Source organism: Plecotus auritus (genome assembly GCF_963455305.1).
Source record: "Plecotus auritus genome assembly, chromosome: 11".
Taxonomy (NCBI): domain Eukaryota; kingdom Metazoa; phylum Chordata; class Mammalia; order Chiroptera; family Vespertilionidae; genus Plecotus; species Plecotus auritus.
Window position 1 is genome coordinate 38829448 of NC_137777.1, and position 20087 is coordinate 38849534.

General features: G+C 37.1%; 1 protein-coding gene across 1 annotated transcript in view; it reads left to right on the top strand.

The window, feature by feature from the left end:
- The window catches only part of PREX2 (phosphatidylinositol-3,4,5-trisphosphate dependent Rac exchange factor 2), a 225313-nt gene that overhangs the window by 98883 nt on the left and 106343 nt on the right, over positions 1-20087 (top strand). The window contains exons 15-22 of the mRNA XM_080646985.1: positions 889-961; positions 3808-3950; positions 4105-4197; positions 6772-6920; positions 11446-11531; positions 14490-14626; positions 17425-17542; positions 19777-19961. Of these exons, the coding sequence (XP_080503111.1) occupies positions 889-961; positions 3808-3950; positions 4105-4197; positions 6772-6920; positions 11446-11531; positions 14490-14626; positions 17425-17542; positions 19777-19961 (984 nt within the window). The remainder of the gene's footprint in view (positions 1-888; positions 962-3807; positions 3951-4104; positions 4198-6771; positions 6921-11445; positions 11532-14489; positions 14627-17424; positions 17543-19776; positions 19962-20087) is intronic.

Consider the following 20087-nt stretch of genomic DNA (forward strand, 5'->3'; position numbering starts at 1 on the left):
ATTACCTTTAGATAAAACCCTAATTCATACACACAATGCGTTTACTAGTATAGAGCCTTTTCTAACACTGATCAATGTGTGTCATTGGACTTGGTTCTGTACTTGATATCAGAGTTGGAATTTCACATAGGAACTATAATGTTATAGAAGTCACATGATCTTGTACTATATATTGGTTATGTGAGAAAATTGAAGAACATTTTTTTTAAAGTAAAAGCTGGTATTGAATAAATATTTAAAGTCAGTTATCATCTTTTTTGTTTTTCTTTTGCCATTTTTACTTTCCAAGTGTGAGCATTAGAAGAATAAAATAAGTTGCTCAAAACCTGGACAGGAGGTTGCATTGGGCTTTTTTTTTGGGGGGGGGGGGGGTCAGTTATATTGAAAGAGAAGCTTCCATTTGTTGTCTCAGCCAAAAAGTTTATTCCAAGGGACTTACCAGTCACCCTAGATTTAGTACATTTCAGAGTTTTTAAAGAGCAAGGCCATTTGATGAAAGGGAAGTGATAGCTGAGATTTTTTTTGTGTGTGTGCGATTTCAATATATAGGCTATTTCCTGGATTCTTAGTTGGGATACAAGATTGAAGAAACAAGAGAAAGGAATCATTTTGGTAGCAATAAATTTTAGTTACTTATATGTTTTCATACTTAATAAAGTATAGTTTTTCTCAAGAAATGTTAAATCTTTGTTTTTCATTGAAGGTTAAAAGATGTTTTCATTATCAAGTGAATGTTTTATAGCAATTAGATATATTGTGGGCTTATGAAAGCAACGGAAACCATAATATATGAGTGGTTTTGTCAGGTCAGTGCTGCAAATATCAAATGTAGTGAACATGCAGGACTTCAGTTGCCTATTAACCTGTACAGTGCTCTTTGGTTAACAGGGGGATTGTCGCACCAGAGAAGAGGCAATGATATTTGCTGTTGGACTTTGTGACAATGGATTTATGCACCATGGTAGGAATTTTTATTCTGGAAGCTTACAGATATATTTCACTGTTTTTGGGGTTTTTTTTGGGGGGGATGCTGGGAACATCCCAGTGTTCCAGGGAAGTAATTTAGAAATGAACCAGCAAGACTGTCTAGGGCCTTGCCATGTGTCCACGTTGGGTCACCACACCTGCATTATCTCCCATTTGCCATGACTAGTCTTCTATTTTTCTAGACCCTAACTGATTCCAGAAGAGCAAGGAATTGAGTTTAGAAGTTTGAAAAAAAAAAAGCTCATATGCTTTGAAACTATTTCAGATCAAATTTATGGTTTTTTTAATGCTAGTATATATTAAAATTATTAAATGAGAGTATATATTATTAAGTATTTCTTGTTCTTTTTTATTGTTCTTTTTATAAAAATACTTTCAAACTTATCTCAGAAAACAAAATTATAAATATCTTGGAGAAATCTAATTTTTTGGCAACTAATTAAAGATTGATTTTCTTTCTTGTTTGATGACTTCATTCCCCTTAAATTTATAAAAGTAATGAGACTTAGTTTTCCCTCTCTATTCATACCATCTTAGAAATTCCATAAACCCAAAAGATCTTTTTTTTATTGTTTTACTAGAGGTCCGGTGCACGAAAATTCGTGCACTTGGGAGTGGGGGGTCCCTCAGCCCGGCCTGCATCCTTTTGCAGTCCAGGAGCCCTCAGGGGATGTCCGACTGACGGACATCCTTAGCTGTCAGTCGGACATACTTAGTGTTGCCGCAGAGGCAGGAGAGGCCACCACTGCTGTGCTTGACAGCTGTCAGCTCTGCTTGTGGCTGAGCGGCGCTCCACTGTGGGAGCACACTGACCACAAGGGGGCAGCTCCGGGCCTGCCCCCCAATTGCCCCTCCACCGCCACCTCCTGACCACTGTCCCCATCCTTTGCCTGCTGGCACTTGCCTTGGCTGGCCTGGCACCGCCTGCTCTCCAGCCCTGCCCCCCGCCAACCGGTTGTTCTGCCATTTGGTCGATTTGCACATTAGGCTTTTATTATATAGCATATATGTACATATATATGCTTATAAAAATGTATTTGATAGTACTTGTCAAATATTTGTTAATATATGTGCTTATATACATTATTTAATAGCATTTGTCAAATATTTGATACCAATTTGTCAATTATTTTCAGAAGGTTGTTACCTTTTTATAAAAATTGCAAAAGTTAGCAATTTTGAGAGCATCCTTGGATATTGTATATCCTTTGAGAATTTCATTACATTCCACTATCTCTAGAGCACTGTGTCAGTTGTGATAATAGACTTATCAATCCTTGAAGAGCAAACCATTGAATGGAAGAAATGGCATCATAATAGGGAATTAAAACTATAATATCAAGCTAGAAACAAGCAGTAATTCGATCTCAACACTAATTTTTAAATGCTGAGTTACAACAAACATTTTTCCTACAAAAGTCTCTGTCAGTAAAGCACAATCAGTTCAATGCATGTGTGGCCTTCCTGATGTCTTCTTCTCTCACTTCTTTTAGACAGACTATTTTGGGGAGGAAGACAGTAGCAAAACACCATGTGTGTTTTGGGAAACTGCTTATGTCATGTAGACAAGCCCTAACTCAATCTCACTTATATTCTCATTTCTATTGTCAGCTGTGACTGTATTACTTTTTAATCTGTGGTCAATAGTTTCACTTGTTAACTCACATTGCCAGCCAGTCTCTCATCCAAAGATCAATACATGCATACATCCGGTCAATAATTATTATTAGGAACTCTGTAAAAATAATAAAATAGCTATCATTTTTTATTTCTTACTATATGTCAAGTTATTTACATTTATTACCTCATTTTAGTTTTGTATAATATCATGAAGGTTTAATGAGGAAATTGAAGTTCAAAGAGTATAGGTAACTTGTCCAACGTTACATGTAGGTTCAATCTCAGACCTGGAATTTAAATGTATGTCTGTCTCATCATAAAGCCTTAAATTTCTACTGTGCTGTGGAGACACTGCCTCCCCTTTAGCTCCCTGGCTCAATGAATCAACCTGTCCCAACAAAGAACTCTTCAAGGTACTACCAAAAGATTAATGGAAATTAAAAAGATTTATCTTTTAACACATTTGACTGCTGTCAGGATCTTGCTGAATACAAATTCTTTCTATTGATATTAAGCCTTATTTTTTAAAAAACTTATAAGACATAATTCTTGTATCCAGGAATCTTAGGGATTTGGGGGAATATATTAATGTTCAGACAAAAGAGAAAAAACTGGGCTTTGCATAAATAAGGTTATTTGAGAGTAATGCTTTGAAACAGAAATGAGCTAAGAATTAATGGAAACTAAAATCACATTTCACCCAGAAGACATATTTCTGGTTTCAAGTATTAGAACAGTGAGCACAATGGGAATTGCTCGCAACATAAAAACAACACTTAATCCATTTGAATTTTCCCAGAATTGTGTAGGATATTAAAATCATACTTAAAATGTTTACTACAAATTCAAAACACTGTAGTTTTCTATGTTTGTATTGTATACATTTTTTTATTCAACATAATCTTTTATTTAAATTTAGGTTTTAATCTGGAAAGTGAAAGACTTGGTTAAGTATAAAAAAAGTTAACATTGACAAAATATTAAAAATTCAAAATCCTTTAGGTAACAGAAATTTAAAAGAAACACTGGCTTGCAATTATAGAAAGAAATGGAAAAATATTATGGATATTAGTGAGTGTAACTTGTTCTAGGAGTATAAAATTGAGGTCATGGTACAGCTATTTACTGAATGTCTGTCAATTTGGACAAAGAATTTGATTTTTGGATTAATTGAAACAATTTGAATCTCTGTTTCATTAGTCCTTGAAAAAAGTGAATTCAAAGATGAACCTCTACTTTTCCGTTTTTTTGCGGATGAGGAAATGGAAGGATCCAATATGAAACATCGACTTATGAAACATGATTTAAAAGTTGTGGAAAATGTTATAGCTAAATCATTATTGGTAAGTTTATTAATATGTTATATAAGTTTTCTTCTTGATTAGATATTAGCAGGAGATTACATAAACATCTTTGATGCATATTATTTAATTCTGTTTGACTTAAAAATTCTTTCCCTACTTGCTTTATTAATAATGTTGTTATTTTACATTTCAGATTAAATCCAATGAAGGCAGCTATGGTTTTGGGTTAGAAGACAAAAATAAAGTTCCAATAATTAAGTTGGTAGAAAAGGGGTCTAATGCTGAGGTAATGTAAATTAGCATTATTATTTTAAGTTGTTGCTCATGACATATAAATATAAAATTTCTAAACTATTTGAAATCAGTCTTTTAGTATCCTATTGAAAATAATGTGTCTGAATACACTTATTCTGAGGTTCTATCGAATACTCTTTGGATCTGTGAGAGGGGTCATATCTGGGTACTCAGTGTAATTGCGGGGAGGTATTGGAAATATCTACAGCTGTGAACTTGAGCTCCTGGGAGGCCAAATGGCTCATTCCATGCCCTTGGGTCTTCCCTGTTCCCAGATTCTAGCCCAGAACCCTGTGGGGACTGCGTTTGGTGGGACTGTTACGCACAGCCCTTCCATTAAGGGCTGTGTCTTCTATTTTCCTGTCTCTGTTGACTGTCATATAAATACAGCTTCCATCAGTAAAGCACACACTTTGACCTATTTTCTCATTGGATTAATGCTGACTGATGTTCTCTCACCTCACCAGCCTTTTAAACCAAGAAATCTCCTGATCATTCATTCTGTCATTCATTCACAAATATTCATTTGGTACCTACTGAATGCTAGGGAGTGTTCTGGGTTCTGGGAATATAGCAACGAACAAAATAGACAACATTTCCTATCCTCATGAAACCTACTTTCCAGTGTTATATACCAAGTTTATCAAAGTTAACGTATGCTCACCTTGCTGCCCAGCTTATAAAATGGTTAATCCCCCAGCACCGTGGTCAGCAAACTGCGGCTCGCGAGCCACATGCGGCTCTTTGGCCCCTTGAGTGTGGCTCTTCCACAAAATACCACGGCCTGGACAAGTCTATTTTGAAGAAGTGGCGTTAGAAGAAGTTTAAGTTTAAAAAATTTGGCTCTCCAAAGAAATTTTAATTGTCGTACTGTTGATATTTGGCTCTGTTGACTAATGAGTTTGCTGATCACTGCCCCAGCAAATGTCTCAATATTTAAATCTTTAATACAGAATGTGATGATGAATGAAACATGGCTTTTAACTTAGAATCTGTTTAAAGTTAGTAGTAAACTGTCACCCATCCTCTTATCTGATTATGCCCAAGGTGTCTCATGCAAGACAAAGCTTAATGTACAGCACACTACTGTCAAATCAAATAACTCTGGTCAACTCATACTCTGTTAGTGGGCCCAGCCAGCAAATGACTTTTTAGTAATTTCCTGTGAGAAGCAAATGTTTCTCCCCTTTCAGAGGATGTTTCTAGAGCTTCATCTGCCTATGCCTCTGATAAAATGTCTTCTCCAGGGTTTTCATCCTTTATCTGATAACTAAAAGAGCATATAGTTTATAGGGAGTAGATTTGGATAAGAAGAGCAGCCTTGTTGGCATGGAGAGATAATGGCTATTTATTTATTTATTTGTTTGTTTGTTTGTTTATTTTATTGTTGACAGTATTATTACAAATGTCTCCCAATCTCCCTCTTAATCCCCTTCCTCCCAGCCCCTGCCCCATCCCAGGCCTTCACCACACTATTATCTGTGTCCATTGGTTATGCATATATGTATATTAGTTCTTTGGTTATTCTCTTCCCATCTCCCGCCCTCCACTCTGAGATATATCAGCCTATTCCATGCATTCATGCCTCTGGGCCTATTTTGTTTGCCAGTCAGTTTATTAGGTTCATTTAATTCCACATATAAGTTAGATCATGTGATATTTGTCTTTCCATGACTGGCTTATTTCACTCAGCCTAATATTCTAATATTCTCTAGATCCATTCATGTTTCACAAAGGGTAACACATTCTTATTTTTTACAGCTGCATAGTATTCTACTGTATAAACATTCCACATCTTTTTTGTCTACTCATCTGCTGATGGGCACTTGGGCTGTTTCCAGATGAGCACTTGGGCTGTTTCCAGCTCTTGGCTATTGTAAAATAACACTGCTATGAATATAGGGGTGCATATATTCTTTCTGATTAGTGTTTAGGGAATCTTGGGATATATTTCCAGAAGTGGGATTCCTGGATCAAATGGCAGTTCCATTTTTAATTTTTGAGGAAATTCCATACTGTTTTCCACACTGGCTGCACCAGGAAGTTTGGGATTGTGTCTTCTTTGTCATCTTTTCAGCATCTTATAGTCTGTGCTTGTTGGAGCACACTTCCTTGGATTCTAGGCCATTTCTCTCCTATCCTTTCTCAGGCTAATGATGCATATTTGGTTGTCATTGATGTCTATGTTGAGATTGAAACTCTGAGTTAATTGGATATCCATGGAAAATGCAGTAAAAAAATTAACCTGGGGTTTGACTATAGTTAAAAGGGTGAAATAAAAAAAGGGACTATAAAATAGAGTAGAAGAAAGGATCACAGGAGGCGTACAATGTTAAGTCATGGAGGGAGGTAAAGATGGGTAATCAAATTTAAAACTAGGTCAGAAAGAATAATTCTGTCACTTCTCCCACAGTTTTACTTTGTGAAATTGTATAAAAACATTGCAGATGTGTTAAAATGTCAAAATCTATAAGTTCTAGACCTTTTCAGATTCTAATTCTGGGAAATAAATAGTTCCCTTATTAAAATATAATTTGACTCTTTTTTTTTTCTATTTCTCTCATAGATGGCTGGCATGGAAGTTGGAAAAAAGATTTTTGCTATTAACGGTGACCTAGTTTTTATGAGACCTTTCAGTGAAGTGGATTGCTTCCTGAAATCCTGCTTAAACAGCAGAAAACCTCTAAGAGTTCTTGTGAGCACAAAGCCAAGGGAGTAAGTTGTATGATTTGTGTGGGATTTAAAAAAAAATTATGCATAGATGAATAAAATAGAAAATTTAACTAAGCAAATGTCTAGAATTAAGCTTCTCATTGCTTGGAATATTGAAACCTCACCAAACATCACTAAGATTGGCCTTTAAATGATGGGAAAAACTACATTGCTTATGATGACAAAATGCTTGCTACTTGAGTCATGTAGTTTCAGCAGAAATAATAATTTCCTTTTAATGCCTAAATTTTCCTGGTCTAGTTTGGGTTGAGTCTGACAATGAGTGAAAAAAACTAATAGAACACTTGATAATAAAGAATTGCATTCCTCTATGGTCAGTCCTAAGAATTTCAGGGAATATGAGTTAATTCAACACCATTTATAATCAAATGCTGTTAGGATATGGGATCAAAACTAAGAGAAAGACCACCTTATGCTCGTGTGTATTTAGAAATAGGTCCTATCTATCTGGCTATGATTAGAAAAAACTCATGTTTATCATAGGAAATTTAGAGTACAGACTTTACAAAGGATTTTTCTTATAACCATACCACCCATAAATAACCATTATTATTCTTTTGAAATTTAGTGTTAGTTGAATTTTATAAATCCTGACAAGACATATGCATATTCACATATTTATAAAATGGGATATACTTTATGATCTGTTTTTTTTTTTCTTTTTACAAAAGTTAGCAAGACATCATGGATATACTTGGAAGATATTGGCTTTTCTTCTCTAAATCATTGACGATCTTGCTTTCTCTTATCAGATTTTCACTTGTTTATCCAATGAAGTAACAGAAATCATGCATATAAAGTGCTTACCACAATGTGTTAGTGTACATACATACTATGGTTTTGTCAAAATTACTGTTTAATACTTAATTATATTATTTATCAATAGTGATAGGCAATTTCATGAATTTTAAGATAAATGAAGATTACCACTTCAAAAACAAAATGATTTATTTAACTACTTATAGAAAGATTCTAAATATATATAATGGAGTATTCTTTCCTGCCTTAATGTATATTCAGCAAAGTTGGATGCACTATTTATCTTAAGAGTTGTAGTGTAGTGCCATGGGCTACATTCTGTAGTGCTAAAGTCATCAAGGTAGATGTTTCTACCAACAGCTTACTAAGGGGTCCGAAAGAGTGGGCCTCATTAAAGTTACTAATTTAGAGGGACTTTGTGCTAGAGAGCAGCAGATAACCATCACAATGTCATCTTTCTCTAAAACTAGTTATCATCTAGTGCTCCCTCTTTAATCCAACCCACCTAGGATAAGGTTAACCTAGTTGCCTACCTCTGGACATTTTGAGGACAATTAACAGGAAAGGAATAAGGGAGTAGCATTCCTAAGCTTTACTCATGGGCCCTTGATCCCTAATTTAACCCTACAAATACTGGTCCACGGATCACAAACATTTCAACAGGTAGAGGTCACTGGAGTCAGCAGCTTGAAAACTAGATAGGGCAAATCCCCAGTCCTAGAAGTAGTTGCTAGATGAGCAGGGTTGGAACGTGGATCTTCTGATTCTTCCCAAGGTGTTTGTTGCACAGTAACTGGAACCCTGATATTTCTGATCCAAGATCAAACCTCTCATCCAACACTTGTTTGCTAATTGTGTTGCTTCAACATCCTCATCCATAAAAAAGTGGGGATGATAAGAGTGACTATGTTACGGAGCTGCTAAGAACACTTAAATAAATTTAGGTTTATAAGAACTTAGTGTCATGTTAAGCCCATAATACTGTTTATACTCCAGTGATCTGGTCTGTGATGCTTTTTTGTTCTCTTATTTCATTTTTCCATTGCTGCTTTATTACATCAAGAGCATATATTATATTGTATTTTAAAGCTGTTTTGAGGATGGAGTACTCCTTTTTTCTCTTTAATTTGTTCAAAATTTATAACCGTTCCTTTATGTCCTTATTCTAATGTATGACTCATATAAATCACTCTCATATTTTTTTGAAGTATCCTGTTTGGGAGGAAAAGCAAAAATATGAGAGGTAAATACAACAGAATTTTTCTTTCAAATCTAGAGGCATTTTACAAAAGATAACAGAAGGAATTTTTCAGCAGGCTTTGTAGAAGATAATTTAGGCACTTGTTTTCTACAGGAAATAGAGCTTCCTTCTTGTATAAATTTAATAGGAAACATAGTGTTTCCACCAGTAAACAGTTTCCAAAGATCATTTTATGAAGGGAGTCCCCAAATTATGACTAAATGCATCTTTAGTGTTTTGTACAAATTTTGTTAAGAAAAGTATAATAATCTTCTAGAAGATTAGAGTTGGGTCAGCTTCCATAGCCATATTAGAAGGATAGAAGACCTTGCCTAGGAAGGATTGAGAGGCCACCAAGAATTCTGCACAATGCTAAAGAACAATAATTCATCATGGCCTGAAAGCTCTAAGTTATTTCAGACAAAGTGAGCTCTCACTGGTAATATATAGAAGTATGAGTTACCTCTGTTTTTTATTTCATGCTCAGAAAATGTATTTATTCCCCTCCCCCTCCCCCCCCCCCAGTTATTTTCTATTTTTAAGTTTATACTTGACAGACTCTAGTGACAAGTTTCTGTTAAAAGAAAGCAGAGCCCTAACCAGTTTGGCTCAGTGGATAGAGTGTCGGCCTGTGGACTCAAGGGTCCCAGGTTCATTTCCGGTCAAGGGCATGTACCTTGGTTGTGGGCACATACCCAGTAGGGAGGTGTGCAGGAGGCAGCTGATCGATGTTTCTCTCTCATTGATGTTTCTAACTCTCTATCCCTCTCCCTTCCTCTCTGTAAAAAATCAATAAAAATATATTTAAAAAAATAATAATAAATAAAAGAAAGCAGATACAGTTTTATATACCAAAAAATTATCTAATTAAGGATAAAGGATAAATTCATTCCTTGATCTCCATCCCACCAATATGCAGATCACTTCCTAGTGTATAACCTAATGTATGATAATACTTTCAGGGTTCCCTGGAATAGGCAATGTGCATTTTTGTCGCCGAATGCCCGAATGCCTGCCGGGGTTATATTTTAGGTGGCAGTGCCAGCCCCGGCCTTCAGGTCTAAATGCACTACCTGGCTTTCTCAAATGTTCTAGGCATCATGGTGCTCAAACTGCTCCAACAACTATTTCATAAATTACAAATAAGACTTGAGACTGTTTAATGTGCCCTTGAAGTACTGCTGCATTTATTTCATGATTCATTCAGCAGCTTTTGGCGAACACTTGTTTCTTGAGCATCAAGGGCTATCCATCAAAATTTATTGCATCGTATTCATTTGTCTGTGCTCTCTACCGCAATTTATTATACTCATTTTTATTATGAGGTTCCATCTTATCTCCTGTTCTCTGCTTTTCATTGTCACTATCTGATTTCTGGCTTCCTTCTAAGGCAGTGGTTCTTAACCTTTCCAATGCCGCGGCCCTTTAATACAGTTCCTCATGTTGCGGTGACCCCCAACCATAAAATTATTTTCATTGCTACTTCATAACTGTAATTTTGCTACTGTTATGAATTGTAATGTAAATACCTGTGTTTTCCGATGTTCTCAGGCGACCCTGCTAGTGGTTCTCAACCTGTGAGTCGCAACCCACAGGTTGAGAACCGCTGCTGTAGAGCCACAACATGAGGAACTGTATTAAAGGGTCGCAGCATTAGAAAGGTTGAGAACCACTGTTAAGGAGTAGCTGATTTGTTAGTGCCAAATCGGACATCCCTCCCTGGTTTGCCCTGTCAGCTTACTCAAGTTTTCCACCCCTTCATCTTCTTTCCCCTGTGGATTCATTGAAAATTTCTTTTTACTTATGCAGGTTTTCCTTTTGTTATGTTATTCTTTTAAAATACCACTGGATAAATACTAATGTTAATCATATTCTTAAATTGATTTGATGTAGTGTTTGATGCATCTGTTCTTTATAACTGGCTCTTTGTTGTTGTTTTTTTTATGGATTTCCCAACAGGTAGCAATGTGTTAACTCTGTTTCTTTTATGTTAATGTTAGCAAAGAAATGTCACAGTGTGCACCTATGTGTTCTTTGTAATAGTAAACAAAGGGGGAAGCTTCCATTTTGTTAAATACCTACCTAGCTCATGGCACAATGCAGGGCAATTGACCAGTGGTACCTCTTTTCATCTCCACCGATACATTGCAAAGTAAGTTTTAACACTATCATCTTTCTGGAAACTCAGAAAAGTTAAGGAGTTCATTCAAGTTATCCAACTATCAAGTGACTAAAAGTGCGAGGAGTGTCTGAGCCCAGAGCTTGTCCTGACTCAGGTTGTACTTTCAATGACTGTCAAGCGAGAAATCTGCAGTGTGTGCCTGCTCCGTGCCTTTCCGAGGGCCTGCACCCTGAGGCTTCCCTTGAGGGTTTGGAACCCAGTGTTTTTCACAGGGTCGACCCTCAATATGAATTTTTTGAAAGAGTAAATAAAAGTTTGGACAACTATTGTTTTAACCAGTTGTGGTGCTTTAAAGTCATTTTACCCTATTTTCGGATTGATTTTAGGACAGTGAAGATCCCAGATTCAGCCGACGGACTTGGATTCCAGATCCGGGGATATGGCCCATCGGTTGTGCATGCGGTGGGAAGAGGTGAGAAAGCTATTCTGCGTGGTGAACAGCTTTCCAGCATGTATTACATTCTTCACTAAACAAGAATCTGTTTAAAATGTACATAATCATGTTATGAATGTTCTCATCATATTTTACTGTATTAACTCAATAGTAGTATATCCTTAAAACAATATTTTAAAAAAACGTTTAAAAATTGTAGGGCATATGTATCACTGTTAAAAAGTTAATAACGAATCATGCCGCCTAAAATGACTTTTCTGCATGCTTCAGTTTAGCCAGAGGATATAATGATTTTAAGGGCATCTATTTGTCTTTTTTTCTGACAGCAAGTAATTACCTTTTTGTCATTAATTCAAAGATGTGAGTTTTCAGGTTTAAAAATGATCTGTGTGCTTTATAGCCTGTTGCCATATGATTACTTCAAGAATTCCTATAAGCCATGCATTTTATTAAACTATAAAATGCATTTTAAATTAAATGATTTTAGTGACTAAAAACTTGGTTTATATTTTATTCTCTTTTTGCTTGTTCTCCATAAACAATCATATTGATCATCTTTGCCAGGGATTTCTGCATTTCTCTCTCCAGCCCAGATTTCTTGCTTGTGTACTATCGCCCAGATCCAATTGTTTGTTACATACATAACTAGAGGCCAGGTGCACGGAATTTGTGCATGGGGGGTGTGTGTGTCCCTCATCCCAGCCTGCACCCTCTCCAATCTGGGACCCCTCAAGGGATGTCTGACTGCCCGTTGTGAGTCAGACATCCCTCTCACAATCTAGGACTACTGTCTCCCAACTGCCTGCCAGCCTGATCACCCCCTAACCACTCCCCTGCCAGCCTGATTGACACCTAACTGCTTCCCTGCTGGCCTGATTGCCCCTAACTGCCCTCCCCTGCCAGCCTGGTCACCTCCAATGTCCCTCCCCTGCTGGCCCAGTCACCCCTAACTTCCCACTCTTGCCAGCCTGTTCACCCCTAACTCTTCTCCCCTGCTGGCCAGATTGCCCCTAACTGCCCTTCCCTGCCAGCCTGGTCACCCCTAACTGCCCTCCCCTGCAGGCCTGGTCACCCCTAACTGCCCTCCCTTGCCAGCCTGGTTGCCTCTAACTGCCCTTCCCTGCAGGCCTGGTCACCACTAATTGCCCTCCCCTGCTGGCCCGGTCGGTCACCCCAAACTGCCCTACCCTGCCAGCCTGGTCGCCCTTAACTGTTCTCCCCTGATGGCCTGGTTACCCCCAACTGCCCTCCCCTACAGGCCTGGTTCCCCCCAACTTCCTCCCCTGCAGGCCTGGTCACCCCTTACTGTCCTCCCCTGCAGGCCTGGTCTCTCCAAACTACCCTCCCCTGCTGGCCTGATTGCTCACAACTGCCCTCCCCTGCTGGCCATCTTGTGGTGGCCATCTTGTGGTGGCCATCTTGTGGTGGCCATCTTGTGTCCACATGGGGGCGGCCATCTTGTGTCCACATGGGGGCGGCCATCTTGTGTGTTGGAGTGATGGTCAATTTGCATATCACCTCTTTATTATATAGTATGGCCCTGGGGCACCTTAAAGCTCAGCATTCTTCTCAAAAGAACTTATCATTCATTCTCTAAAGCTGCTTTACCTTCTGTATTCTTTCTTTTTTTAAGTGACTCCATCTACTCAGCCACTGAGTCCAAAGGCACAGGAGTGATCTTGGGTACTGTAGCCTCTCCACAAATTCCATCATCACACATCAAATACTTGATCTCATTCTCTTCTTTATGACTAATGCTACCTTAGTTCCAGCCTGGAAAATTGCAGTAGATGCTGTGATTTTGACTTTTGACTTCAATTCCAATAACCCATAGTCCATTTGGGGGGGAATCATGTCACTTCTGTGCTTAAAATTCTTAAATCTTTTTCTCTTCCATATATAGTAAGTTTCAGACTTAGGACTTCATACAAAGCACCCAGAACTTTCCAACCTGGCTCTGCTCTGCTCTCCAGTACCCTTTCTGTTCTAAGTTCACACTCCCAGCTGCTAATATGTCCCTGAATGTCCAGGTTATTTCTTGACACAGTGCCTGTTTTCAGGCTGTTCTTTCTGTTGGGAATGTCCCTCACTCCAGCAAGAATCAGTTAAATCCAGAAAAAGCACTTAAAATTTCTGGGAGTGAATTTTAGTGAGGACAATTATTGAATATAAATTATGTTCTTTAAGATTTTTGTTAATTCTTTCATAGGGGAAATTGCTTATAAAGAAAGGCTCTTTTAACATACTTATAAGTTTTGTAGTTATTTATATTAATTATATTAATTGCTTTGTTAATGGTGTTTTGAATATCAAATAATAATGACTGGAAGGTCTGAAAAATCTTAACTCACTCGTTTGGATATGCCACTTCCATACTTAAATCAAATAAATGATGGGCAGTTGCAAATAAATGCAACTATGCAAATAAATGATGGGCAGTTGATGTTATCTGATTAATTTTATTCTTCAGTTCTCTGGTTCCTGAACTTACTTTTCTTAGCAAATCCAGTCCACTTGTAATTGCTAATTGATTTGATTTGATTTCTTAAGAATTTCTTTTAATTGTTGGTATTTTAAAAATGAAAGGGAATTCTATTTTAATCTTTAGAGATTTTTGTAAACTAAAAAAAGATAAATAAGGCATGATTCTGGCTTTCTCATTTTGCCATTATATATGCATATTCAGAAAATTAGACTGACTAGACATTTTAAAGGGAAAATAACTGATTAGCATTAAAAAGGTTACTTTACAATATCCCTTCAAACTAATTCATAGGGAGGTGGGAAAATATTCTGTTACTCACAGTTTGAATGACCCGTTAAATAGCAACATGTTGAGAGAGCATTGCTATCAGAAACAAATCATCAAAAACACACTAGCTGTTTATTATATATTTTTAATTGCTTTCCTTATTGCATATGTGATAAAAAGAAATCTAAAATGACTTTCTGGAAATTTTCCAATTGTATTTAAAGGAACTGTGGCCGCAGCAGCCGGTCTTCACCCTGGACAGTGTATCATCAAAGTCAATGGGATCAATGTCAGCAAAGAGACACATGCCAGCGTCATTGCACATGTCACGGCCTGCAGGAAGTACAGGAGACCAACCAAGGTAAGCTGCCTCTCAGCTTATCTAGATCTAATTGCAAACGTGCATAGAAACTCCAGGGACAGCACAGGAAGTGCCAGAGATGTTTGTGGTTTCTACTTCTAGGTTCACATTTAAGCACAGCATTGTAAATCTCATCATGATTGCTTTGTCAAAATAATGGGTGATGATCGATTGTGCTTAAACGTTACATTTCATTGTTGCAGTATTATCACCTGTTTAAAAAATGCCCTGGGATTTGAGTTTTTAAATTTATCAAATTGAGATCCAAAGGTTTAAACTGTTTTCCTGACCCTTGTCTTTGCTTGAGAATATAAGATGGTCATTCTGTGTCTGTAGATACGAATTATAAATGCTTACAATGTTTACTATTAGAATTTTGTGAAAAACAAAAATTTATGGGTATTATGGGGTCTGCAGTAGATTTTTGGATAAATTAATTTAGCCAATTGAATTTAGCTCAGAAAAGAAAATACTTGTCATTATTTAAAATTGTCAGCACTATCCTCTGGTCCAAATTTCAAGTGTCATACAAAAAATAAAATTACAATCCTAATTTATAAGCAAAGCTTATTATCTCATGAGGTGCAAGTGCATATTGGACTAAAAGAGAAAATTCAGTTTAATCCACTAAATACAAAAGGATTTTAAATGCAAAAAAATCTTCAGATGAGAGGCTTTGCATTTTTTTCTGTCATGTGTACTGAAGTACTGTTTTCTGGATTGGGGACTAAGACTTTGTGTCCAAATCAGAAGGATAAATGGCTGTTTTCTCATAGTTCAGGCCGAACACCCTGCAAAATATTGCACATACAAGCAAATAGCTCATCAATTTTACTTACCAATAGGTCAAATTAGCATAGCAAATTAGAATTCACACATTGGTGCATAGGTTATTCTGGTTGATAGTAAGTAGTTCAATAAATACTTATTGAATTGTATTATTGAATGAATTTTTGTAAGGGACATTTCTGAAATTATCAAATCTTTCCCCTTCTATCAGAATTTTAATAAGTAGCTAAGTTGATTTCAGTTTTACTCCTTTTTATTTTCCCAGCCTTTCTTCTTGGAGAGGTATTGTTGATCAATAAAATGATTGAGAAAAATAACACATGGATAGAAAAATTTACAAAATGAATAACATCAGGTATTCATTGCCACAAAACAGACTGTGCCACCACTCGGTGGCTTAAAACAGTAGTGATTGATTATTTCTCTTGATTCTGTGGGCTGATTGGGTGTCAGTTCCTGTGAGGGAACTGGCACGTCTGCATTGTGCTGGGACTGACTGGGCACTGCAGTTCTGCTGCTGCGAACCTCTCTCCAGACTCCCCCATACGGCCTCCCTTTCCAGTCTTCAGCAGGATTTCCCTTCTTCATGGTGTCTGGATTTCAAGAGGGGATAATACAATTGATCAACTCTCTATTTACATCATGCTTGCTCTATCCCTTTGGAAAAATCAGATCACATGATCAAGCCCAGAGTCAGTGTGGGAGGAGTCACCTAAAGGAATAGATTCTGGGGGATATGGGTCATTGGAGGCCACAACAGGTTACCAAGATGTATTTGAATGATCAAATGTTAGCATTTTAATGATGCATAGCAATAATATAACTAAACACAATTGTGAAGTTAATAAATAAGAGAAAAATGGATAATACAAATTATATCACACTTCAGTAGTGCAATTCAATTTATCATCTTACCTAGGAAAAGTATAAACTTAGAGTAATACAACCCTAAAAGCCTTTACTTGGTAGTCACTTTCTCTCTCTCTCATTTATCTAAATACTAGAGGCCCGGTGCACGAATTTCATGCACCAGTGGAGTCCTTTGGCCTGGCCTGCAGGATTGGGCCAAAACCAGCTCTCTGTCATCCCCCAAGGGGTCCTGGATTGTAAGAGGGCCCAGGCCAGGTTGAGGGACCCCCACTGGTGCATGATCAGGGCCGGGGAGGGACATGGGATGTTGGCCAGCCGGGGAGGGACTGCCGGAGGGCTCCAGGACATGTCCAGCCTGTCTCACTCAGTCCCGATCGGCTGGACCTCAGCATCAAGCTAACCTACCAGCCGGGGCATCTGCCCCCTGGTGGTCAGTGCATGTCATAGCGAGTGGTTGAGTGGCCTTAGCATATCATTAGCTTATTATGCTTTGATTGGTTGAATGGCCAATCGGACGACCAGACACTTAGCATATTAGGCTTTTATTATATAGGAAGACTGGAACTGCTATTTCAATTAAGATATAGGATGATTTATGACATGGGAGGATTAAAAGATAGTTACATTACTTAAGAACCCAATGAGATGAAAGATGGTCTTCCAACTTTTTTATTGGTTTGATTCAAAAAACATTAAGTGTATTAAAATATATATGACTGTTAGGAGAGCACTTAAAGGGAGAGTACTTAAAGGGTGTGTGCAATTACAGATGCTTGATTCTTTGGAAAACTGTTCATCTAACATTTATTTATTAGAATGTAATTTATAGTTCATTTTAAGTTATAATTGAGGCATTTAAGTAAGACATTTGGGAAATGTATCTTACTTAAAAACATACTTTTGGGAGATAAGATTTCAAGCTTTAAAAGGTCAGCTTGTTAAACAACAGTGATAGTTGGCTTTGACATTCTATTAGTTTCTGATGTTGATTTTCTTTCTTTTTCAAAATTTATTATTTTTAAACAAACCAGAAGGAAAAATAAGGTTGCAGCTCTCCTTCTGAAGCAGGTTTATGAAATGGATATGCATGTTTAGGAAGCACTAATGCCGCTGAGGTTTTTTCCCTTCCTCATTTCCAGCAAGATTCCATACAGTGGGTTTATAACAGCCTTGAGAGCGCCCAAGAAGACCTTCAAAAGTCTAACACCAAACCCCCCGGAGATGAAGCAGGGGATTCTTTTGATTGCAAAGTAGAAGGTGGGTTCCTTCTTTTCTCACTATTAGTTCATAGTATTCTTTTTCAATGTGCCAATTTTTGAAAATCTGATATGTTCAAGCCACTTACATTTTTCATTTGGGAATGTAAAACTCTTTTAAATTACAGTTGACATATAATAGTGCATTAGTTTCAGATGTCCAACATAGTTATTTGATATTTATATGCCTTATGAAGTGATCATCATGAGAAGTCTAGGAGCCATCTATCACTATATGAAGTTATTATATTATTGACTATATTCTCTATGCTGCACATTATATCTCTGTGACTAATTTATGTTATAACTATAAATTTGTACCTCTTAATCCCCTCACCTTTTTGCCCATTCTCCATTCAAGCCACTTCCTTAAGTCATTGTTACTTAATAGATGTCATGTCAAATGCATAAGTAATAATAGCTTCTAGCTAACATGGAATAGCTACTACACTTTGTTAGTCACTTTATTAAGTGTTTTACATAGATTATCTCATAAAGTCATCAAAAGAGAAAATCTCATAAGGTGTAATTATCACCATCCTCATTTTATAGGAGAAGAAATGGAGGCTAAGGGAGTTGCCCAAGTTAGTACGTGGTAGAATGAGGATTCAAATCTCAGTTATAATGTGTTTCCTTGTGTTGAGTTTAGATGTTGTATAGACCTTACTACTCTAATGTGGTTTGCAGACCAGTATCAGCAGAACCTGGAGCAAGAGAGAGTCCCAGAATCTCAGTCAACCCTAGATCTACTGACTCAGAATCTCCAAGTTAATAAAATCTGATCTGCATGCACACTTATATTCCAGAAGCCCTGGTTTAGAAGGTCCATAGTTCTTTTGAAAATAATTTCTTGATTCAAGTAACTTTTACTGTATTGAAGCACTGATAGTAATGAAAGAAGCAAACTAATGTGCAAACAAGAGAAAGAGAGACCTTTTGACAAGGACTATATCATCTCTTTTCTCAGTGAAGCAAGCCAGCAGATTGCTATATTCAATAGCTTCTTTGCCAAGGGTGAAGGGGCTCAGGCAATTGACAAATGCTTTGAATTATTGTTTCAAAAGTTTTTCACAGAAGTCCTTGAATCCTCTTTTCCGTTTTCCTGGCATCTTTCCACTCATATATTTGGTGGGTGTCCCTAAATTTTTATTGTAGTTTTAGTTTCTTGCAAACCAGCACAGGTGGAGAATTCCCTATACACACTGCTCGTATGGGGGAATTTAGGAAAAGCTGTTTCTCCCCACTCCTGGAAGGCCACTTGGTAGGAGCCACTCATTCATGGGCAGTATTAGAGATGCTCAACCTCACTGGCGCAGTAAGACTGTTATGATAAATCAATTCTCTTATTTTTTTATGATCTTATTTTTTTAAGTGAAGATGAATCTCAGGACCTCATCCTGAAGCTTTTTTCCCCCCTCATTTAGAGTTAGTTTCTGCTAATCATCATTGCTGTCTCAGTGAAAGGTAGAGAGGGTTGATGAGATGCTCTGGAAATCGATTTCTAGCTATGTTGGGATTTAATTATTTTTGCTATTTCCACTATTTCTAGAATTATTTTAAATAAACTCATATTCTATTTTGCTTATTTAATATTTACTGTTAGATTTCTCAGTGTTTCTTACTTGAGACTTTAGGTGTTTTTGCTTGTTTGTTTTTTGTTTTTTTATCAGCTGACTGATTATAGTTCAAAACCTATAAGAAGATGTTCCAAATGGAAATGTTAATATAGTGAAAGATGAGAAATTTTCTCAATGAGCTCTCTGGAAAATGCTATTTGGGAGAATTCAGGCACCCTCTCTGCTGAAAAAATGATTACTGCATCTCTCCTTTCTGCTTCTTCAATATGGCTTTATGTATTTTTTTCTGCTTTCAGAAAACATTCATCCAATGTTTAAGGCAGTTTCAAGAATGCTGACTTTAATTCATGCATGCTTTTAATGAGAAAATGTAAAATTGTGTGTATAATGTTTATAGTGGTGTAAATAGGCATACATATGGTCCATAGATCAAAATGGATATGTGAAGATAGAGTAGTGAGATTTGGATAACTCAAACATATTTCTAAAAAATGTTCTTCTTTTAAAAAATGTTAACAAGGGTATATACTTCATTAGTACATTAAACTTAGCCATCCTTTAAAGAATTCCTTAAAAATTATTCAAAGAGACTCAAATTATTTGAAAACACTAACAGACCCTTCATGAATTTGCTGAATTAAAATTGTCTTTATTCCAGAGGTAATTGACAAGTTCAACACCATGGCCATCATTGATGGGAAGAAGGAGCATGTGAGTCTGACGGTGGATAATGTGCACCTGGAATACGGGGTTGTGTATGAGTACGACAGCACCGCTGGGATCAAGTGCAACGTGGTGGAGAAGATGATCGAGCCCAAAGGTTTCTTCAGTCTCACTGCCAAGGTAAGGGCCATCCTGGGAACAAGGGACTGTGCTCTAAATAAAGCAACCGAAGCCCTCCCCCACCCCCATCTTAAAACGTGTAAAGAGCTGTATGTGTTTCGTTTCAGCTGTCAGCTCATTCAAATT